At 40.8% G+C, this 24,989-nt stretch overlaps 1 protein-coding gene across 1 annotated transcript in view; it reads left to right on the plus strand.

The window, feature by feature from the left end:
* The first annotated feature begins 3,241 nt into the window (after window positions 1-3,241).
* Window positions 3,242-24,989, plus strand: part of LOC134540353 (lipase 3-like) — a 34,132-nt gene continuing 12,384 nt past the window's right edge. The window contains exons 1-5 of the mRNA XM_063383026.1: window positions 3,242-3,343; window positions 10,760-10,955; window positions 15,846-15,960; window positions 19,202-19,448; window positions 23,406-23,561. Coding sequence (XP_063239096.1) covers window positions 3,242-3,343; window positions 10,760-10,955; window positions 15,846-15,960; window positions 19,202-19,448; window positions 23,406-23,561 — 816 coding nt within the window. The remainder of the gene's footprint in view (window positions 3,344-10,759; window positions 10,956-15,845; window positions 15,961-19,201; window positions 19,449-23,405; window positions 23,562-24,989) is intronic.

Raw genomic sequence — 24,989 nt, forward strand, 5'->3', positions numbered from 1 at the left:
AGCATTTTAGAAAACCAAATTTTAATCCAGGACTTTGTTATATTGCACAAGTAAACCCGCAAAAACATAAATATAATTAAATTTTTTAATGTATATGTAAATATAAACATGTACGTATGTTTATTTGATAAAGATACTTTTTTGTTACTTCGCTGTAGTTCCGTTTTAAAATTGCATGGCAGAATAAATTTACAAAGACTAAAGGGAAGCACATATAAGTTTATTTGTTCAAATTGGATTTCACAAAATAATTTTCAAAATCGGATAATTTTTAAGATTCTTCGTACCTCATAGTGTCATATGTGGGAGTAGTACATACATGTCGGATCGACCACCGGAGTAGAAGTTGGTTTTGGTGTCGGGTTCTGCCATCTTGGGTCGTGACATTATGGTGGCTATCTTGGGTGACCTTGGCTTGACAGAATACTACTAGTTTGCGGTTGCCTTAAGGCGGCAAAGAATAAGTTGCAGCCAACAGTTGTAAAACACATTTATGTTTGCTAACGAAGCAAGGCGGTGCATTGGATCCATATTTCGGACGACATGTGTTCGCATCTGGGCTCTGGCATCCAACCTTTCCAATGATTTCCGAGATAACTCCATAACGAAGCAACTTTAATGATTTCTTAAGTATATATAGACCATGGCCAAACTTTTCCCTAGTTTACCTGAACTTCAATGTTTTCTCCAACCGTCTCAAATAACTATGTTGTCTTAAATGTCCAAACACCAATACATTTCAATTGATAATTTTATCCTGAAGAGTCTGTGTATTTTGATATATTGTATACAAATCATAAACAACAATTTTTGTATATTTAGAATGATATATGAGCACAGAAGATGTTGATTTCGATCAATAGGTCAAGATATTTTGCCCAAGATTGCAAGAATGTGTTTATCTGACAACGAAAGACCTGTCTCGTGGAATACACATTGCATTGATTTTGAAAGGTTCGGAATTAATGCAGACAAAGAGTGCTTGGTTCCACTGATTATGGATAGATCTATCACAGTTTATGTACTTGAAGGGTAATTACAAAGTGTTCATGGTCCAACCGTGTGCTCAAACGTGAAGTATTCATGTTCCAACCATGTGCTCAGACGTAAAGTATGTGCAGTTTATCATAATTTTTGGGCACAAGTTATGAATTTAAAGTTTAATTTTAAAGAAGGAAACCAAAAAATAAAGTTGCATTATTAATTTCATTTAATTTTGATTCCATTACTGTACTCTCCGATGTAATCTTGTGCAACCCAGTGCCTGGTATGCATATAGAAAAAACCACGCTCTGCTACCACTTTGTAACTGACTCTGTGCTATTAACAAAATAAATGTCCAAGTGGCTGTAAAAGAAACGGAAGTGTGTGAGCAAAAGGAGAGCCAAGTAAATAACAAAAATAACATCAGAGGGAACAACGAGAGGCCAGACAAACTAATTTAGATTTTCCCCTAAAATAAGTGGGGGGAAAGAGGATCGTTATTTGTTTTAAATAAATACTGTAAAAATGTCTATTGGCATACTTAGTTTATTAAAAAAGGAACTTTCTTAGTTATGATGTTACTCTAGATGCATAGCATCATGGTGAGAAATAAAAAAATTCATATAGATAGTTTAAGTAGCGCAGTTACATATAATAACCATTACATTAATTTAGGTTAAACTAGGGCCGGCCCGCCAATCACTATGACAAGCATAATACTAAATTACAATAATAAAAATGTTATAATAAATTAAACATTTGACAAAACAAGTATTCATGGCCCAACTGTGTGCTCAAATGTGAAGTATTCATGTTCCAACCATGTGCTCAGACGTAATGTGCAGTTTATCATATTTTTTGGGCACAAGTTATGAATTTAAAGTTTAATTTTTAAAGAAGGAAACCAAAAAATAAAGTTGCATTATTAATTTCATTTAATTTTGATTCCATTACTGTACTCCCCGATGTAATCTTGTGCAACACAGTGCCTGGTATGCATATAGACAAAACCACGCTTTGCTACCACTTTGTAACTGACTCTGTGCTATTAACAAAATAAATGCCCAAGTGGCTGTAAAAGAAACGGAAGTGTGTGAGCAAAAGGAGAGCCAAGTAAATAACAAAAATAACATCAGAGGGAACAACGAGAGGCCAGACAAACTAATTTAGATTTTCCCCTAAAACAAGTGGGGGGAAAGATGATCGTTATTTGTTTTAAATAAATACTGTAAAAATGTCTATTGGCATACTTAGTTTATTAAAAAAGGAACTTTCTTAGTTATGATGTTACTCTAGATGCATAGCATCGTGGCGAGAAAAAAATTTTTTCACATAGATAGTTTAAGTAGCGCAGTTACATATAATAACTATTACATTAATTTAGGTTAAACTAGGGCCGGCCCACCAATCACTATGACAAAGCATAATACTAAATTACAATAATAAAAATGTTATAATAAATTAAACATTTGACAAAACAAGTATTCATGGCCCAACCGTGTGCTCAGACGTAAAGTATTCATGGTTCAACCGTGTGATCAGTCGTAAAGTATTCATAGTCCAACCGTGTGCTCAGACGTAAAGTATTCATGGTCCAACCGTATTCTCAGACGTAGCTTTAGCAGGCGTTAAGAAGCGGATGATAAAGATATGCCGGGTATGTTTCTGAATGTGGAACTTGAAACTGGACCTCAGATACTTGGATAGCAGCTGGCATTCAACCGATAAGTGAATCCTATTTCGAGAAACAACACGTGCAGCTAACCGCAAAGCTACGAAGTAGCGACGTACTATAGTAGTCCAGTCATCTTAGTAAGTTGAACTCGGAATTTGAGATACACCTATAAACTCGTATAAACTTATATTATGACATCCTAAAAGTTGTCTCAAAACCTACATATGGTAGGGTGTACGTGACGATTAAAATTTAAGGTCAAAGTTCACAAAATTTTTTTTTTGCACCCTACCATATGTAGGTTTTGAGACAACTTTTAGGATGTCATAATACAAGTTTATACGAGTTTATAGCTGGGTATTTCAAGTTCCGAGGTGAACTTACTAAGATGACTGGACTATTTACTGTAATTTCTAAAAGTGGTATTACTTTGGGGAGTTGTCAGAACGGAGACAAGTTGCACGGGACAGACTGTAGCGGAGGAGGGTCCTAAAGGTTATCACCACCGTTGTCTGCACCGGCGAAAGGCAGGGAAGACCACGCTTCACTCCGCCGCTGACAGATGATCTGCGGCCTTACGTCATGTCGGGCGCAGGCCTGCTCGTGACGACCATGTTCCTGGCTTCGCTGCTGCTGAGTGCCGGCTCCCTCCACCGGCTCAATCAAGAAGCCTACCTCACCGTGGTGAGCGGATCGGGGCGACTGAAATGCTGCCCCTTGGAAGGGCAGCTCTTCAGGATTTTTCTGGCAATGGTTTGCTTGTACAGCGACCGGAAGGGCAGCCCATACAATTTCTGAAAAAATGTTTCTTTAAGTGTTTAAATAATCCTGAAAACTTGCCCCTTGGATGGGCAGCCCTTCAGGATTTTTCTGACAGTGGTTAGGGCTGCCCATCCAAGGGGCAACAATTCAGACAACCTTTCAAAAACACTACTGTCAGAAAAATCTTGGAGGGCTGCCCATCCAAGGGGCAACAATTCAGACAACCTTTCAAAAACACAACTGTCAGAAAAATCCTGATGGGCTGCCCTTCCAAGGGGCAACAATTCAAGATTTTAAAATTACGAAAATAGACACATTTTAGATACTGGAAGTGCTGCCCTTCCAGTCGCTTTACAAACTAACCACTATCAGAAAAAATCCTGATGGGCTGCCCTTCCAAGGGGCAACAATTCAGCTCCCCCAGAGGATCGACGTTCTTTCCCCGGTTCGTGTCTATTTCATGCCCCACTCATCACAAAAGAATTCGGAAGAAGATCACGCTCCTTCATATCGCAGTGAAGGTCGTGTAACACCCCACTTCGCCACCCAGTGGCGACCCAGTGGTGGGGCTGATGCCACCCCCACGGTTAGTGTTATTGCCACAAGTACGTCCCTACCCGCCCGGGCACTCATTCAGTTTGTAAAGCTTCAGGAAAGACCATCCGATTAAAAAAAAAAATCCTCAAGGTATCAAGAGTGGTGGCTGTTTACGGGAAGCCCTCAAGGGACTTGCATCACATATTGCATCTCCATTTCTCCCGCCATGTAATGTTACGGTTACCACTCATATTTCACAGTTGTCCTGTGATGACGAGAAGACTGCGCGCCAGTCCAGAGGAGACACCGCGCTAATCATCCCGCCTCACTGACTCAGATGTTATGGTAGATACCCCTAACTAACGATTTTGCCCCTAAACGGCAGGACATCTGCGAAACGTTCAAGTCAAGAGGGTTGTATAACACTCAGGTATTGACAACTCCTATAGCTATAAGAGAATAGCTGATGGCCACGTGCTTGGTAACAGCTAAGCGAACGGCTATTGGGCGCTGATGCGGTCATCCGCCGAGGTCCGCGATTGGATACTAATGATGTCATTTTCATTTCGCCGAGTATAAGTAGGGGTCGCCTGATAAGAATCAAGCAGAGTGGCGCATTTAATTTTATTTCTCTTTTGTTTTGGCATCTCTTGACGAGCTGCTACTGCAGAGATAACACAGATCCGCCCCTGACGAGGCGGGCCCCGTGAGGGTTCACCGCACTTGGCCTCCCACGAGACAAGGGGCACCCAGCGAAGGGCAACCAAGGCCAAGACCACAGGTGTGCCTCTCACCTGACAGTGCCTGGCCATACCCCGCTCCTGCCACTGAGGCAAGCACGCAGTCTTTGCGTCAGCCCTTTGCCGGGATGGAAGCAGCCCTTGGCCCTCCACCACTGCCACCACGAGTCCCGGGCTTACTTCAGGAAACCCTTCACACGCTGGTTTTTTTTGTTTATGCTATACGTCTTTAGGTGCGTTATGAAAAAATAATGAGAGTAAATTTATACGATGCGCGCGAAATATTCACAAGATAAAAAAAAAGGCTACATACAAGTTTTATATATACTTTTAAATCTTATACTTTAGTGATTGAAATTGAATGCTGGTCCATATAATTTAAATACATTTATTTATTGTGAATAGTAGGTACAGTAATTGTGTTTATAAAATCTTTCAAGTGTATTTTCAATTCAATTTATGTAAGTTAGGTTATGTATAATTTATTTGTATTACAAATTATTACATTAGTATAAACATTTCGCATATTTATTGATTTTCATTGTAAATTAAAATTTATTTATATTATTTTACAAAATTAAGTAATTAAGTTTATATTATTATTGAATGAGTTTTTTTTATTGAATTTTGTTATTTTGATTGAGTTTATACTTTAACAACAGTACTCCCGTCCGTCTGTACGACTTATAGTAAATCGTCTTACTTTACAGTACATGGCTCTTTTGAATAAATAGCCACCAAGACTGGAAGACTACTTTTACTTTAGGCAGCAAATAAGAGAATAGATTCTTTTTTCTAAGGGCACGTTGCATAGTAAGTTTTCTGATCAGAATTTATCATGCAGTTGTCTCTTGTATCAATATGAGACTAATTACTAAATTTTAAATGTTATTTTTGCGAAACAACAATTCGCACAGACCGCGAGTTAGTTTGATGATTTCTCTGCCACAAGCTATATTGTCCGCAGGCCAAAAAAATTGACTTCCTTCGAACCAAGGACCCATTTATCCCTGCGTTCACGAACTCCATAAGTCGTGTCGCTTGTTCCAGGCGCATAAGAGGCGAGGTATTCGCCGACTAGAGGCCCGAGTTCAGGTCCCGTGTCACGCACTCTCTTCAGACAATATTTGTAAAGTTAATAATAAATAAGAATGGATTTGATAGTGCACATAGTACGGAAATTTTATTTATTTATATTCAAACGCCTGGTATTTCAACCTATTGCAGTAATGGTCGAACTTATCAAACATTATTTGAAACTATAATAATGTACAATTTTTATAGATTTTGTAGCTGATGTAATAAGTGAGTTATGGAATTTTTTGTCTTTCAACCCCTGTTTATTTCACCCTAAGAATCAATACTTGGTTGTATAAAAAGTTTTAGATGATATTAATAAGGTTTACGAACAATTCGAACGAATTTTAGGTGTGCTTTACTAAGGGAGTAATTAACTTTTTTCGTCCTTCAACCCTTGTTTTTTTTTCCATCCCTTATAGTTATGGTTAGTCGAATAAAAATTTTATTTAGACAAAAGATTTTTGTATTTCTATTATGAATTAGAATACGTTCAAATTGATGCGATATTCAACATATTATGGGTGTAATAGCGAATTTTGGTTTTTCAAAAGACCTTCCATATTTATACTCGTTTGGTTGGATTTTGCCCATTAACGAACTCGACCGAGTTTTCCCATTACTATGTTTTATGTATCAGTTTGGAAGTGATTCGTGAAAAATTACGACAGTTCTCGACTCGACAAAAACGTTATAACTTTTGAGTTAACGATGGTTTTAGGGGTCTATGGAACATGAAACGAAAAACTATTTGAAGATTTTCTGAAAGTCACACCATGGAAACGGTTACGAAATCTACCGAATATGTGTATAATAGAATACCTCGTTACCTTCTATGAACTTTAGCCATTTTTGAAATAGTTTTTAATAATAGTTGTTTATTTTAACTTACTTGTGTTTGTACACTTTGATTTAGACATCATTTGAAAGCAGCTTTTTTTACCTTTGTACCGTACTTAAGTTTCTTAATTACTGAAAAGAGTTTCGAAGGGATTTTCCCTTATGTAACATCTTGGAGATACTTAGGCAGTTTCACAGAAAACGAAAAGCCATGCAAACGCGCCGTAAATTGCACGCCGAACTCGAGTTCGCTTAAATGTTTAAAACTGAAAAAAAATTCTCGATATTAGTTGATATTAAAAATATATATTCTGACTACTCACTGAACACTTTATGCATTAACCAATGTTAAAATTGGTCTTTATTAGAACTAATTCTCTACATACTGCCAGATTTTTTTTTAAAATTTACTTTATTGCTTTTTTTTTTGCTCAGTTTTGTTCTTTTGATGGTATCTGTGCAACCATTCATCACACACTTTAACCTTCTGTAATTTCATATTAGCATATTATATCTAACATAATCATTGTCTCATTTGTATTACTGTTTGTACCTCTAAATGTTTATATTTGGATTTGTTTTCAATGCAAAGCATATATAGGCTATGTAGCATGCCTAATACTTGTTTACAACGATATTTGTATTATTGTATCTAATTTATCTTGAAAAGGCTATATTTGTATCTGTAAACATATTATTATTACTATTATTTTAATTTCTGTACTTGTATACTGTGCATGTATATCTAATATTTGACTGATATTTCTCGACGTGTCCCACACCAAAGTGTAGAATCATTTACATGGTCAAACGGACATACAAACGACCATTTAAACCCATGCTGGATCAGCGCCGATGTTTTCTGCACTGGCTTCAACGTGACGTATGGGCGCAGAAACGTCAGAACTGAGATAAATTTAGATCGGGCAGGCATGTCTGCACAGTTTGGTAACAACGGAGTGCTCAGCGAAAGGAAGGGAGGGGGCGAACCCCGTTAATTTCTGGGAATTTGCCGTGAACATGGGTGACTTGTTGTCAACATGAAATAAAAGCCATTGCATCGGAGGGTGGTAGGGGGGAGGTGAGTTTATAGGATTCAGGAGTAAAATGACCTGGCTGCAGGCGTGCGATTGCAAATGTCATCCTACGGGTATCCGCTGTACGTTTTCTTCATTCTTGCCCCATGTTTCTGCAAACGACAGACAGATGTGTTAGCATTGCAGTGAGTGAAGGCCTAATAAGTAGAGACCTGTAAAATTCGCGAATTCATTCGGTGATAGGCTAGAATTCAAACACATATACCTCTTAGATAATTTTGCTATTGGCTTACTGTTCATCTGGACGAATCTCAACCAGTTATAAACCCTCAACCAAAGAAGGATCGAATCACAGAAAAACCAGCTGAGACGACTTACAAGTAGGCAGCCAATGAACTTGCGTTATTTGCCCGAGTGTACAGGGGTGTGTGCAGTCTATCCTGAAGGCCATCGAAACCGCGAATTTTGCAGGTCTCTACTAATAAACCTTAAAGCTGGCCCAAGGTCTGGAGAAACTAGTTAGCAAAGGGGCCAAAAAGATGGCGGGTCGAGTCGTGGATTTATGGCTTCTGAGAGATGGCCCAGCACAGACCTGTGGCCAGGCCGTGTTGCACTGCGCAGTGTTCTTGGAACAGCAGCACGTGGGATGGGGAGAGCCGGCGCCGCGCTACGCCGGCTGTGTCGTAGCGCTACGCCGGGGGTTTATAGCAGGCGTGCCCAACGGCACCGGAGGAAGGCACGGCGGCGTGACTGAAAGCGCAGTGCCTGCACGGGTCACCTGAAGCTGTACGTGAGGACATGCTGACCCAGCGAGGGTCAAGTGTAGCGTGTCCGGCCTATCAGCGCTGGCTTGTTCTAGAACTACATCCTTGCTCAACAGCGGAGAATTTCACAGGCTGGCAGAAACTGTTTTTGTAATTTTTCATCCATTTTTTGTTTTTACTTTAAATATTGATTTTTTTCATTATTTAAAAAAAACTTTTTATTTTTTATCTCAGTTTTTTTCTGATATTAAGAAAAACGTGATTTAGTTTTCTCCGTGTGCTTCTGATTATTTCTGATAATATTTTGATGGTTTTATCCATGTGCTCCTGATTATTCCTTTGGTTTCTCCAAGTGCTTCTGGTCATTCCTGAGAGATCGATTTCTGCATGAAAAAGTTTTAACTTAATGAAGCATGCAATTTAATTTTTGAGTTGCATTTAAATTGTGAATATGCGCTACCAAATTACCTATCTAAATTTTTTTTTTATTCAGATAGAATTCAAAAAAGAAACATCCATTACTCAGTCTAATAATTTGCCTTGACATCAGAGAAGCACTAACATGCAATACGAATTTCCTTCGCCTTGATGTCTAGCGAAGCCTTCCTTCTTTTGCGATCGTTAGTGAGCATCCCAACGTTTCTTTTGACGTATGCAGTTTAAATTACAGAAAGTACTTTAAACATTTTTGACGTGACGTCTAATAAATCGATGAACGCCGGCTGAACGCACGAAAAAGTGTCCCGTAACGCACATTGTCCCGTTACGCTCATTGTATGCTTGCGCCGCATCTATCTCTCTTCCTCTCGATTGGAACAACCATCGATTTGACTTTTTCGAGGCACATTAAACTTGAAACACTCCCATTCGTTTCCTACTTTTCCTATCATCGTCCTATCCTTAACAGAATAACACAGATTAGAAGAAGTTAAATAGCAAACATGTATAAATGTTATAGTTAAAATAATCTGTTCATTAAAGTAATAAAAATATTTGAATGAGTACAAATAAAAGTAAATTTATCAATTAAATTGTATATTTAATTTCACTCCTTTGTATCTATACAAAATAGTGCTAATTCAATAAATATGATTCAATTTTATATATAAAAATATGCAATCATTTCATCAATGTTTTGTTATGACGTTGTCACGTTAAACTATCGTCCGTAAACCTACTTTACAGACAACTATTTTTTAATATGAAGGTTTCGGTTGGGAGTAGCGAATGGTATTATTTTACTCATGATCCTTATGGCAACGAGGCTTTGGGCACTAAATAATTAATTTATAGCATTGGTTAGTAATCTGAGAAGCTTGGGTGTTATGACGATGTGCTGTTGATGACTCGTGTTTGGAATATAGTCTTGTTGAGGAAAACGTCCTCCCCTGCGAGTGAGCCACGCAGCTCTGTGGACCGTTACATGCTGTCTCCGAAGGCCCCGTTCTGTTACGTCCTTAATGTGAGGTGCTCGGAATGGAAGTTATTTCGTCCTCTGGGTCAGACGCACCAGCGCACGGCATACACTGTTCCTCTGGGCGGATCTCGCGCGCTTTGGCAGGTTTATTTCTCTAAAAACAGGCATTCAGAGGTCAATCTGATTGGCGCGTGGGATACGCGTTCGAAGTACAGGTTACCGGAACAAAACTGCAAGAGTAGGTTTCGGCAGCACTAACTAGGGCACACATCTTTTAACGTTTGTATGAGAGTGGTTGAACGTCGAAGTCCTGATGTCGAGACGACAGAGCGCTTTTTCGCTGGCCCCAAAGTTCACCTGACATAACTACCATCCGATTTTTTTTTCCTTTGGGGCTTTATAAAAGATCGTGTATTGTTATACCATTGAAACTAGGACACTCTTTTATGGACATCCTGTATTCCTGAAGGATGTCAGGTTATCATTATTACGGTGGGTGGGGTTGGGGGAAGGGTTAGTGAGGACCCTTGTAATCTGACCAGGCACGCGTGGAATGCCTTAGGCCAGTAGACGGCGCGTGACGTCAGTGGCCATGTGGGGCCGCCAGACAGCTCCAAACCTGGCGCACTTCGCGGTCCTCTGTGTTCGGATCTGTTCCTATTTTTTTTTTAATTTGCGTTTAAAATAAAGACGAAAAGAACATTAGTAGCTAATGCTAATACACACCCGAACAGAACAGAAATTCTGTAAATAATTAACCCATGGGCTTTAGATAGGAATCATACCAGCATTTGCCAGTAGTACTTACAGAAAACATAAAAGGAACGGTGAGACTGGTATTTTAAACCTGGGTCCCCTACGATGAGCAGCAACACTGCTAAAAGGTTCCGGTCGCAACGCCCAGCGCACTACTGGCTGTGTTGCAGCCGGAGCTAGTGGCGAGCCGCGGCTACCCGTCAGAGTCGCACGACGTGGTGACGGAGGACGGCTACATCCTGACGATGCACCGCATCCCGCACGGCAGGCACGGGCCGTCAGTTGACCGGCCACCTGTGCTGGTGCAGCACGGGATACTGTGCAGCTCCGCCTGCTGGGTGCTGTCCACCTCCGAGAAGGCGCTGGGTAAACACTTCAGTGCAAGATTCTAGTTGGTGTATTAACTACCACTGCTTTCTGGCCCGAAGGCCGGCTCACCTACCACCTCCCCTCCTATGTCTGCGCCCTTTTAGGGTAGAATAGGAGTCGACACAGATCTTATTTAATCCAGAGCCCAACATCGGAATTAGACTAGGAAATCCTGTAACCTCCGCTCTGTCCAACTTGCGGACCGCCAAATGCCTACGCAAGCCAATGGACAGATTTTCACAGGAAGTTAGACTCAGGTTTCCGCTGCCAGGCAGGCACATACCCAAACAGTACGTACTGACTTCGGAAACTGATGACCTCCTAGGTCTACCAGCAGACAGGCTTCAATCCAACTAACTTTGTCATCGAACTGAGAAAATCCGGGTAGGAAATCAGAACCGAGTCCCAGAGATGAATGGCACTACACCCCCCTCCAAGTAAACCATTTAAAGTGGAGGACAAGGATGGTTCTTCAGCCAGGGTAATCGGTACAGACACTCCAGAAGCCAGGCATGGTTCCCAATGGCAGTCAAAAATGGAGCACTCCTGGATAGAGCTATAGCTACCAAGACCCAGGCACTACACACCCTTTCCTGGTACACCATTTAAAGCGGAGGACCAGGAAGATCTTTCAATCAGGATGATTGACACTGAAGTTCCAGGTAACATCTGTACCAGTCAAGGCCTGTCACCAGGCACAACTCTCACATTAGCATAAGCACATGGGATCCCCGGAGAACAACGCTGAGTCAATCAGGAGTAAGTCCATGATCAAGCTGGTAGAAGCAGTTGGTCCGCCGCCTCCAGCCGACCTATGACCCCCCTCGCAAACTCTCGAAAGAGTAGCCAGCTTTCCCTCCGAGTCAACAAGTTCGCAAGGGTTAAGTCACACCCAATCAGACCCACCTTCCATCTCAGCTGTTCGCGAAATTACTCAACCTTATTGCAATGGAACAGTACATGATTCACATAGTCCAGCATGCGGCAGTACCCACACTCCGGATTCTCTACTAGACCAAATTGGTAGAGCCGATCTTCCACTCTCGGAAATACCGAGTGAGTTAACCTTCCCTTTTCAGAGGTATCCGAATTACGCTGCCACTGCTCCAAGGTTAGCTCCCTCTGCAACTTATACATAGTGCTCAGGTCTGAGACCGCCAGAAGCCTTGAGGGCCGCCAGCCTACCCTTCTCGGCAACCAGAAATTCCAAGGGTATGGCCCCAGCGAGAGCCTGTAGAGCGTATTTAGACACAGTGCGATAAGCTTTGGTCACCGCAAGAAGGGCAGCACGCTGCGCCGACTGCAGCTTCCTCTTCAAATGCACCAGTCCAGAACGATGGTGTCATGCAACTGCACCATAGGTCATAACCAGGATGAACACCCCACGATACAGACTCAGCAAAGTGCCCGAAGATAATCCCCTGGTGGTCGGGGAACGTCCATGTAATCGATAAAAAAAATTCTACTGCCTTCCGAGACACGTAAACCAAATTGCGAACGAAAAGGAGCCGGTCATTGAGAAGGACACCCAGGTACTTGATACTAGTGACAAATTCAAGGCGTTCACCCCTAGGTACACGTGTGGATAGTGAACCCAGGCTCCCTTAAACCAGCCCTTCAATACCATACACCTGGACTTGCTCGATGAGAACCGAAGCTTCACCGAAGCAGCCCAAGATGTCATCCGCTGGGTGGTAACCTCGCATTACCGCTCTAAGTTGGCACGTGAGTTACCCGGAACCAGAATTAATCCATCGTCAGAAAACCCAAAAGTTGCACATCCCTCTGAGTTCGGAGAAATCCATCGAACAGGATGTTCCAGAGCAAGTGATCGAGAACAGAGCCTTGGGCGCAGCCTTAGACAAAATATTTTCAACTTTCGTGTTTCGCAACTCAAACACACCTTTGTGTTCACGAAAGTAATCCAGCACCATATAATAGAGGTTCCGAAGACACTCCAGTTCGCACAATCGGCTGAGAATACCCAGCCACCAGGCATCTTCAACTGCACCAGCGAAGTCCAGAAATATCCCCACTAGGTATTTTTCCCTAACTGCACCCATACTCTGAGGTGATCGTGAAGGACAGTTTCGGTTCAAACACCTGTCCGAAAGCTGTACTGATGGACATGTCATCCCCTTTTGCTTCAAGGTGATCCACAAGCCTAGCATGGATGAGTTTTTCTAATATCTTACCCAGGACCGAAAGGAGAGTGAGAGGCCAGTAGGACTTAACCTTACCCGGATCCTCCCCCTCCCCTTTTTTAAAGGGTTCTAAGTAACCCTTTCTTCCAGATCTAAAGGAATATACCCTCAGCGAGGACCTTGTTGCGCAAGTGCAACAAGTACTTACTTAGCAGTAATTTTATCGTGATCAGGGGCTTTTCTGTTCTTTAATTTGTATACAATGTCCATAAGATTCTCCCTCTTAAAGGGTTGAGTGTCCTCTGCATCATATGGATTGGTCACATTCATCCTTGTGTGCTGATGCAGAGGTTCATCTCCCACAAGAGAGTCGTCGGGAAGAAGAACTCTCAACAGCTCAGCCGCACTTTCCACCACATCGGTGCTGAAACCCATATCCAAGCTCAGGGAATGTAAGGGATTTACCATTCTCTGTTTATTAGCAGCAATCTTGTAGACTAGACCCCAAGGATCCCTGTTACTCTTGGTTTCCACGAAGCGCCTCGTTGATTACAGTTTCACTTCACGAACTCGCTGGTGATACTCACGGCACCGAGCTCGGTAGAGCCGGGCCCCCTCGGCTCGGTCAGGACCTCGCAGAGAGAATACTCGATGCAGAGACACCATGAGCTTTTTACGAACACCATCTAACTCATCCGTCCACCAAATGTTTCCTTTCTTAGTACTTCCGTGCTTCTTAAGCACAGCTACTTAACTTGAATTACCTTCGTGATCGCCTGTGCTTGGACTCCAACAGAGTCAGTCGTCAACAAATTCTGGTAATCTGCTATGGACTGTTCGAGTTTTTCATCAAACCTCCACCAGTCAGTCCATTTGTGGATATAACAGGTCCTTGGTGTCGTCTCCATACCAATATCAGTCACCCTAACCCTGAAGGCATTGACTGTGAACTGAATAAGCTGGTGATCACTCGAGTATTTTTCAGTTACCATCGAGTCCTAAACCAGACCAACTCCATTTTTGTACAGACATTAACATCCAGAAAATACTCACCGCCTTGTGCTGCTGAAGTCCACGAATGAGCAGAAACCTACCAACCTCCTCACCCTTATGATCTGTAATGGGTGAATGCCACAGTTCCTATTTGTCATTGATATTAGCACAAAAGAGTACCCTCTTACGGCCAATTTCTCGCAATATTTGATCCCTGTGCTCCATATGTACACGTACATCATCTGCAAACTGGAAGTAGGAGGAGACAAGGTAACTGTCATCACGACTATTACCTGCAACTTGCACTACTACATGGTGAGGACCACAGAGGTGGCCACACACCAGCAAGGCTAGTGACTCATTCCTTACCATAAACACTGTCATAGGATGATCCCCAAAGGACACTTTACGCCCAGATAGTCCGGGGAAATGGCCACTAAGAGAGTGAGGTTCCTGCATCAATGCTATGTCGATCTCATTTTCACAGCACATGGATTCCAGCTCAGCCAAAACCGCCGAAGATATACGAAAACGAGGCATTAGCACGTGTTTATGATGTAGAGAGGGTTCAACATTATACAGAACGTGACTAGTTCAAATTATTGTCAGATAACCAAGATCGGTTATTTTCCTATCCAAAACAATAAGGGAAATTGGGATGATTGTAATGCGATTGACTTACACTACACTTTTAAAAGAAGAAAACAGGGCAATTTGTGCTGTATTCTTGGTCATAAAACAAATATTTACAAAAATTTACATATATATATCATGAGATACATACTTTGGAACACGTCACAAAATATTTTTGAAAATTCGGAAAGTTCGATTTTTACTATCCCCAAATGGTTGCATATTGGTTTGAGCTTCCACATATACTTTTGATACTCTTAATTATTAATACAATATTCAGGTATCTAATTGGACAGAGCCAAAATTTCCCTGTAATTTTAATCGGTGTGTGTAGTGTAGTGTAATCCGTCAAGGATCTACCAGATATCGTTATATTACTGTTGTGATTAATGAACAAACGATGTATTTACAACTCATTCAAGGCCATTATGAACCATGTGAGATTATACGATGAGCATAAAGTATTTTCAGAATGTATTTGGTCGGGGAAACAGAGAGCATCTCTGGAAATCTCACCAGCTCAAAGCCACTTTCTTCACTTTTACGACTTGCGAAAAGTCTTGGTTTACGACTTAATAAAGATCCCCAATCGCATTGTTAAGATGCCATTGGCGCACTACTATAGATATTCATATTAAATTTTACTCGAAAATGTGAAAACGTATGTACCTCGTATCAGTTGTTACAGTTTTGAAAATTTGCACTCTGTACTACCAAGAAGAAAAGAGCCAGTCCGATCTGTTCATAAAATCTTGTTTCATATCATGAAACTTGTATTCTGTTTGAGATCCTAAAGGACTTGAAACCACCGCCTTCTTTGACCACACATTTCTGCCGACTCAACTTCGAGAATTGCACTTTTAACACGCTCGTACACGGAAAATGTCACGAAAAGACGATTCCCCATTATTAAATCGTCTTCGGAAAAAAAACTTTACTTTTGGCCATTGATATCTAGCAGGAACTGTTAGTTGTTCATGCCAGAAGTTCAGCAGATCTTTCCTGGGAGATCAGATCTGTCCTCCACACCACGTGACTTGACTCTCAGCGTGATGTATCTCTCATGCGAGCTAGTGTCGGGTCAGCAGACGACCCAGGGTCGTGTGTTGCTCCGCAGGGTTCGTGCTGGCCGACGCGGGCTACGATGTGTGGCTGGGCAACTTCAGGGGCACCAACTACGCGAAGAAGCACGTCTCCCTCAATCTCACGGACAAGCAATTCTGGGATTTCAGGTGAGCCAACTGACTCCCTTTTAAAATTAAAAAAAGAGTTTACTTTTGTATTTTCAGCCCGGTAAAATTTGCAATGATTGTGTCACTGGCCGAATTTCGTGTACAACATGGTAAAAAAAAATGACAGTTATCCCACTTCATCTAAGCTAGGGCAAAACTTTAATATCATTCGTATTGCAATCATCGTCGTGTAGCAACCAAATTATTAACTGAAGATCTCCCCTTACGATGGGCATGGTCACTGAGGTGTTATGCATACCTTTAATCCCTTCATGATAACGAATGTCTTGTCATTTATTTTTAACCCTAGAAACTCCTAAGGTGACACACGTTCGTCAAATTTAAATTCATGTTTCAAACATTAGTTAAGTCCAGTTATTAATTAATGACATTGAATACAGCAATATGAAATGTTTTCAAGGATCGGAAAGTCAGATTCAACATAGGACTATATCCGGATTTAATGGCAGCAAACATGGATCGAAATACAGCAGTGTCTTGATTTAACCAAGGTTCCATTTTACCCTAGCCGTACTAAAGTGTCATTCCTAGCAAAGACATTTAGAAACATTTTCTTGAGGACATAGAATATGATCTAACAATAACGAGATTCTTAATAAAATAAGCAACATTTATGCAATTTACTAGTTAAGCGAATCATGAAGTAACATGAAAGAATTTACACCGAAGGAAAGCTGTAAAATTGTTACCCCGAAACATAATACCTCTGGTCCAACTGAAAACCAAGACGATTTACGAATTAATTATATTCGTGTTATAAGAGATTTTACTTAATCGAACTTGTTAAACTCCACATTACTTCAGTTAATCGAAACTTTAATGTAGTCTAGACTACACCAAAGATTTCGGAGATGAAAAAAATTTAAGAGAGTCTTTCAGTACTCCTCAATGACGTGTAATATTAAATATCGGTAACGAGCAATTTCACATGTTCTCATGTTGCAAACACACTTATAAATCGAAACTGAGAACAGGAAAATTAATGTATAATTATTTAAAATAGTGCCGAGCGCGATAAATACATATGCAAATTGTGTTTTAAACTACATTTGTGGACGAGAATCACACCCAGTTTCCATACCCGTCGCTAGAATTCACTGCCAGAGCAGCTATGTAGACTATTGAATCATTTGATTAGCAGAACGAAATTTTAAAATATATAATGAAACTGCTCCGTTAAAAGCGAAATAAGACTTGAAAAGAAACTCTGGCCTGATTTTAGAAAATGAATTTTTATTAACATACTGCCCATTTTGTTAAAATTCACTAAACAGTTAACACTACAAAGTTTCCCTTTGTATTTCTGAACTTTAGTTCCCACCATTCACCACAGATGATAGCACCTTGGTTTTCACACATTTCCGAAACTTCACTTTTGTCGCATTCACGAAATTACTCCCACCAAAAGCCGTACACCGAGGACGAAGATGTTACACACCAAAAACGAGTAACACATGTCACAGCTACTGAGTAAGGCATCTGCCAGAGCCCACGGTAAGAGACTATTCCAAATTTAACTCTAGTGTGTTAGGGGGACTATGGATGCTATAGGTAATTAGGAGGGCTGGACTGGGGTTCAAACCATGCTTCTCTAGAAGCGAGAACAGTGCCTCACCACAGCGCTGGTTCCGTAGTCTTGAGCTAGTGTGCGTAATCGTGTGACATAAAATCGCCATCTTTGCAACACTGCACCTCGTACTTATGGTGAATCGTTTTGATGGTTAGGGGCTGTGGTGATTATTCATGGCCTCCCACTGAGTTGACCCGGGTCTGACTGCCGGAATCGATAGACACCATCTTAGTCTGAACAAATTTTAGGGTGTAAATTAATATTTCTATCGTTTTATTTGGAAATATTGGCTTCTTTCGAAAACAGTACATAATAATTTATTAGAAAACTTAAAGTCATTAGTAACAGGCTGCTACAAATAGTTACACTAGCGGGTTCATTGGCGTTAAAAATTTAGTTCATTTTTGGCAATGATTAAAACCAAAATAATGCGGTAGATTGACGCCATTACATGACTTTTGAAAATCTCCTTCCCTAATGCAAATTTACAGTACTACACATAAAAAATATTTATGGCATTACAAACAGTTGGTAAACATTATGGCATCTTTCGTTTCCTCTTTATTCCCATCAAAACTGAAATACATTGTGAACGTAAGCAGTTTGTTTGAGAGTGGTTCTACCCCAATCACCAAATGCTTTACGTCACTGCCCTATCTCACAATTTCAACCGTCACGCGTATCTGATTACCTGGTTGTTGACAAATGAAAAATCTGTCCAAACGGTTAAACTTTTGATGCATTCGGAGGAACTTGGCTTCGAACCCCGGGCCAAACATCATGGCTTTGTTTTATCTGGTGTTCCCGAGTCTCTCCAGGAAAATGCTGGAAGAGGAACTTACACCAAGCCCAGGCAGTCCCTCCCTAAATTTGTTCTGGATCGTGTTTGTTTTCTCTCTCTCTAATTTTCTCTTTGAGGATAAGATGATGAATCGGGTGGCAGGCGCTAGAACGTAAGTCATTTGACTGAAATTTTGTAGAAATGTCTTTCAGTCTATTGCATGTTCGTTCTAGCACCTTTCGTTTAAGATCCTTTTGGTCTAGTTAGTGCCTTTCGGTCTAGTGCCTTTTGGTCAAATGCCTGTTTCCAGAGTTAAAGACATATTCACAGCGAGATAAATTCTCAGGTGCCTTCCGATCTAGTGTTATAGTGACTTTCGGCTTAACGACTTGGGTCAAGTGCCTTTCATGGGCTAGTGATTTTTTGGCCTACTGCCACGTCCATATTTAAACATTCAGGTCGCAGTCTTTCGTGGCCGTCACAAACTAACTACTTCTTCACTTACGTGTTAATGCCATTTCAGTGTAAATGGCCATCAATCTGAGCCTTTATTCTTGTCCCTTCAAACTATTCCTTTGTCTTCCCTGGACTTTTCTTCCTATATATTAAACTCAATCCTGTTTTCCTAGGCAGCCTCTTTATTCCCATTCTCTGAACATGGCCATTTTTTGCATTCTCCACGGTCTCATTAAAGTCCCATACTCTTGCTCTTGCTTGCACCATCTCATTTCTCATCCTGTCTCACCTAGTAACCACCATATATATTGCTCGGGTGTTCCCAGTCACTGACTCTCTTGTTCACGGTCCAGGTCTCAGCTCGTACGAGTGTCACGTGAGCGGAGATGTGACTGGGAACGTTTGTCGCGCAGCTGGCACGAGTTGGGGGTGTACGACCTGCCGGCCATGGTGGACTACGTGCTGAGTCGGACCGGCCGGGAGGGGCTCTTCTACGTGGCCCACTCCATGGGCACCACGAGCTTCTTCGTGCTGCTCTCCATGCGGCCCGAGTACAACTCCAAGATACTGGCGCAGTTCAGCCTCGCGCCGGTCGCCTTCTTGAGCCACGTGCGGAGCCCCGTCATCCGGCTAATTATCCCGTTCCTGACGAGCCTCCATGTGAGCTCCTACCTCGAGCCCACTTCCCACCCGCCATGTTGCAACCACTCCTACAGTCGAAACTGAAAACATGTTCCGCACGACACGTGACATTGTTGAGCCCATAACTACCAGCAAAAACCTCGGGCTACAGGTGAAAATCCACAGTTTTTAGGTTTACATTGTTAATCTGACTACCCGACGACTGATTGCTTAGTAAAAGAGATCCAAATGGTGCGAAAAATATAAATGATGCAAAACTTTCTGGCATACCACACCAAAAACCATGTAGCTACATAAAAAAAAGTAAACAAAGTTTCACTGTCTTTTTTTCCACTGATAATAGCTCATGCATTACTTCTCACGATCAATGTAGCTGTGCTAGTAATAGGTTGTGAAAACTAGTATCTAGCGGGTTGGCCAAAAACTACTACAAAACCTAAGCCCTGTCCTAGTTAATTTTTGAGTTTATCACCAAACTGTCACTAGTATCATGGGGAGAAAATATATTTGTCGATTCTAAGATCTAGTTTTAGAAGTAGTTTTGGGCCCACTCACTGGTTAGTAGCGTTCATAATACAGTACTTACATAGCTACATCGATTTGTGAAAAATAATGCGTTAGCTCTTATGAGACAACAAACCAGTGAGAATTAGTTCACTTAATTTTTGTAATCACATATTTTGTGGTGTGGCATACAATAAATTCTGCATTTCATACTCATTTACACAGAATATGCTTTTTTTTATTACAAAACCGCGTTAGTTGTTCTTTTTATAGAGTTTAAATCTCTTCTGCTGGGAACTTAGTCGATAAGTTAAAATATAATACCAAGTATTTTTTTTTGCAAGAAGTAATGGGTCCACCTAACAGATAGCATCTCATGTCGCGCAAAAAATGGTTTCAGTTTCCACTGCAAGAGACACACTTCTATATATTACCTCCATGTTCTATGACTTATTATCATCGGAGGCTTTCCTGTTAATTTATATAAATACCTCTCTGGCAGAGATTTGGAAAGGATACAGATGGAGCATTAGCCGTCAGACGTGAAGCTGTTATTTCCCCCCATCTTTGTCTGATTTTCACATATAAAAATTCCGGAGTTTGTTTATATTTGTATCAGCTGTTCTAGCCTGCTTTTATTAATGACTGCAGTTAAGCTGTTTGGAAGAAAATTAAATCAAAATATCATTGAATAATACGTTTAATATATTAAAAGTACAAAAAGAATCTTCATAATTCAAATGTAATGATACGAGTTACCATTTTTCACCAATTTAACCTCCAATACAGGTACAGCTGATACATTTGTAAACCAACGGCCGCCGTATTGGTACGTGAAGTAGACTGAAATACCCCCCCCCCCCCACCTTTTGGCTTCACCCCCTAATCAAAGCTCTGGAACTTTCCAAATTTTCTCCACATACATTTGTATGTCACGCATGTGCTAATAGTTTACAAGATCAGTAAAATTCTGATATTTTTTTTGACCAAACAACAAATTCACGTTATCTATAGGAATGAATTTACAGGAAAATTCCTTACTTAACTGTAATGACAAGAAATTAATGACCAAATCTGTTTGTGAGACTGAGCCTTAAGGGGTGGGGATAGAAACAGAATCACATTCATTTTGACTTCGACAGTTTTTATGCCATACATATTTACATGGTTTGGTGTTTAAAATTTGGCATCGTGAAAGCATAACATGGTGGAATGCTGGAGTTAAAAGTGACTGCTTGCTACAAATAGTTTCTCCAGTGAAATAGGCGATTTCGTTTCTTTTTTTTGGGAATGTCTACAATTTTTAATATAAATGTCAATAACCACCTAATCACTTCTTAAATCTCTAACAACTAAATCTCTATCAACTTTCTTATTAATCATTTTTTTTTCAATTTTAAACAGTAAAAATTTGCTATATACAAAAAATGGCTGAAATATACATGTGTGTGTTTCGGTTCCTTGCTCCCTCCCTGAATTTAACTTATTTACGTTTATAAAACAAAAAATCCCCCCATGTTTGACCTAAGCCATGCCGCACGATTTACGAAACACATTTTGAGAACTATTTGTTTCTGGGATTTCAGAGGAAAAATAAAACCCCTTCATTTAGGCTGAAAAAAGACATGTCAAAAAGTTTGGCACGCCATCATTTATACCGACGTGTCCTCAACTTAGAAGCCAAGAAGTAAAAATAAAATATTAGAGTTTTAAAGCAGTAAGGGTGGTATTCCAAGACATTCAGGTAAAAATAGCGAATAAGGACTTTCTTGTTGGGATACAACCATAACCTAACTCACGAGCCGGATTCCAGAACGTGTCCACACCGAATCCCAGCAAGGAAACAAATCGGCAACCGTTTTAATAAACGGTGCGCTGCGCGAGGCTATAAACTGGTTTCAATGCATTATAGGGAACGTTTCGCAACCATCGACACATTTGTAAAGGCAAAAATACAAGAGAGATGGCAGCACCATCGCACAAAAATAGAACCGCCTTTCTAACTTTCTCAAGTATTTTTAAGTTGCGGTTATTTCTTATGACCATTGAAGTGTACATAATATATTTTAGGATAGTTTCGCTATCATTAAGATTCATTTGGCACACCAAGACGCTGATTATCACATACGTGACCATATATGAGGCGGGGCCACAATCTGGACGAAATCAGCCAAAAAGTGAGCTTGCACACGTGCGGAATTGAGAAAAACGATTGGCAAAGGCTAGGACACGAAAATCCGTTCCCTAAAAATAAGGGACTGGCCGTGTCATATCGTGAACTTTGAATGTGGTTAGGGCACAGGTGTAGCATATTCAACACCTAAACCCATATTTTTGCATCTTAGAATACCAGCCTATGTACTTAGTATTTCACGAATTTTACATTAAATTATGACTGTGTGCAAACTGAACGAAAATATTAACTACTTCATTTTTTAAAAATCTCGAATTTCTATTGGAATTATACATGCAAACCATAAAATTTGTTATGCGTTTACCTAAGCTATTTCTGACCTTTATACTGGAAACTTTTATACCAAAGATGGACCCATGCTCACAAGACCAGAATTGTCCCATCACAGGCGTACAATCCATGGTCCGCTGATTATTTTTTGTCCTAACATAATTAAAACTAAGTGTATTTGGGAGGGGTCCGGGTTAGGGAGGGACCTAGGTGCGTCTCAGGCCGAAGCCTATACGCCTAGTCATGCTGGGATTAGCCATGCAGGGAGAGGGTCTCATGCATCGTGTGCTTAGGAGGGGATTGGCCAGCCATGGCAGCGATTGGCGCCATGTCTAACTCCCCAAACTCTTAAATCTAGACTATAACTACTAGATAGCTTGGGCCCAGGTAAAACATGCATAGACACAGGGAAAACCCTGGGCACATTCATGCGGAATGCCAAATTTCATGCATTAATTTCAGGCAGGTTAAATACGGGAGAAACGGTCCGCTGACAGTTGTTGGTACGCCGAGAGTCGTTCAGTATCCCATCACACTAACAGGAAACTACTTCTCTACTTCTTAATAAACTGAAGTTTATTGGAATGCCATTTGAAAAAAGAAGAAGCGTTTTCAGTAGCTATATTTGGAAAATTCTGATGACCGATTATAAGCTAATGTTGGAGGCATGCGCAGATCACAAGAATCTGTAACGATTTTTAAAAGCCTATAGTTGTTCTTGGGTTCTTGGGTGCTTGAGTGTTTGAGGTTTTGGGCGCCTGAGTGTGCGACATCTTCCTCCCCCGTCCGCGACCCGTGTTGCAGCAGCTGCAGATGGTCGACCCGTGTTGCAGCAGCTGCAGATGGTCGGCCCGTGTTGCAGCAGCTGCAGATGGTCGACCCGTGTTGCAGCAGCTGCAGATGGTCGACCCGTGTTGCAGCAGCTGCAGATGGTCGACCCGTGTTGCAGCAGCTGCAGATGGTCGGCCCGTGTTGCAGCAGCTGCAGATGGTCGGTCCGTGTTGCAGCAGCTGCAGATGGTCGGTCCGGGAGAGTTCCTGCCCAACAGCCAGTTCTTGTCGGCGGTCGCCTCGCTGGCGTGCCCTGACGGCGCGCTCACCCCTCCCGTCTGCACGGACATCTCCTTCCTGCTGACCGGCTTCAACCAGCGGCAGTTCAACATGGTGTGTCCTTCTCCTCTGCCCGGGTGTCGAACCGAACACGCCGGACAGCTCCGTGATCTCTGTTGCCACGCCAGCCCGCTAGGTGGCTGACTTCATTCCTACCTCCGTGGTACACTGCGACTTTTATTGTACTTCCACAAGAAATGTGTCTTTACAATGTGGCTGCATTTGATAGGGGCTGTATATATATGTATATATATATATGCATGCAATGGACGCTTCCCTATGTATTCGGATACAGCTTACCTGTTTCTGTAAATTGAAAACTTAAAAAAATGGCTCTCATTTACTAAGTTTTTCTTGTGATTATTACCTAATATTAGTTGAAAACGGTGTTATTGTTTGTTTTCAATCTCCAATATATTACAATTTTAGAATTAAACTAAATACATTAGTAAAAAATTGCAATTTTTTGTCAGTGTTTAATTTATTTTAACATTTCAGTGGATACTCAAAAAAAGGAATTAATGTAATACAGAAATGAAAATGTTACTAGCTATAGTGCATTCCACGAAACTTTGCTAAGTATCTTTTTTTTTCAGTTGAGAAACCGTTAGTATGAGAATGATTTTTCCTAATTAGTGGTCGGTTGAAACATTTAGCAGTTGTTAAGAATTGACTCACGGTTGTAGATTGTAAAGAGTGCACGTTATTTATCTACAATGAATTGAGGATGAGGGGCTTAACTGCTTGTCTAGGTCGAGCTCGCATGGAGACGATGAGGTGTGATGACGTAAGAAGGTAGCATTTATGCAGTTGGTTGGCGGGGGGGATGGTAGTCACCCGAAATCATCCCCCGGCCCAAGACAGATTATCTTGTAGCTTTATAGAAAATAATCATATTATAGATTATGTATGTTTACTTAAAGACTACTCTGGATATAATCCTTTTTATAAGGTTTGCAAGAGTAGTTTATTTATATTTATTGCACACATGATTATATTTTTAACACACATATATATATATATTATATAATATAATACAGTTTATATTATATAATAATTCATATCCTTTTAGCTTGCTTATACAGGTTTCCAGGGCGTTATTCTGTCATAATTCTTATTCTTATTTTCAAAGAGAGATCTGGTGTATATTTTTAATTCTCTTATTCTTAATTAATTCTTTTCAGTTCATTTATCTAATTTGATATAATATTCCGGCTGTTCGATTACACTATACACAAGAAGAACAGCCAAAGAAACTTGTGTAGGAGATTCAAAGAGTTATTTTATTTTTCTGTAGTAAGTTATTCCGTATCGGAAAGCAGATCTTCCATCAGAGATTGTTCGTGCATCCAACTATCGAAACGCTCCAGTCTCTTGGATACTTCAAAGGTGTAATTTCTCCATATGTCATAAGTCTTCTTATCTCTCACAATTTGATTAATATCCTTAATATCAACATCCTCCATAGCCATCTTCCTTGTG

The sequence above is a fragment of the Bacillus rossius genome, chromosome 16 (genome assembly GCF_032445375.1).
Source record: "Bacillus rossius redtenbacheri isolate Brsri chromosome 16, Brsri_v3, whole genome shotgun sequence".
Lineage (NCBI taxonomy): Eukaryota > Metazoa > Arthropoda > Insecta > Phasmatodea > Bacillidae > Bacillus > Bacillus rossius.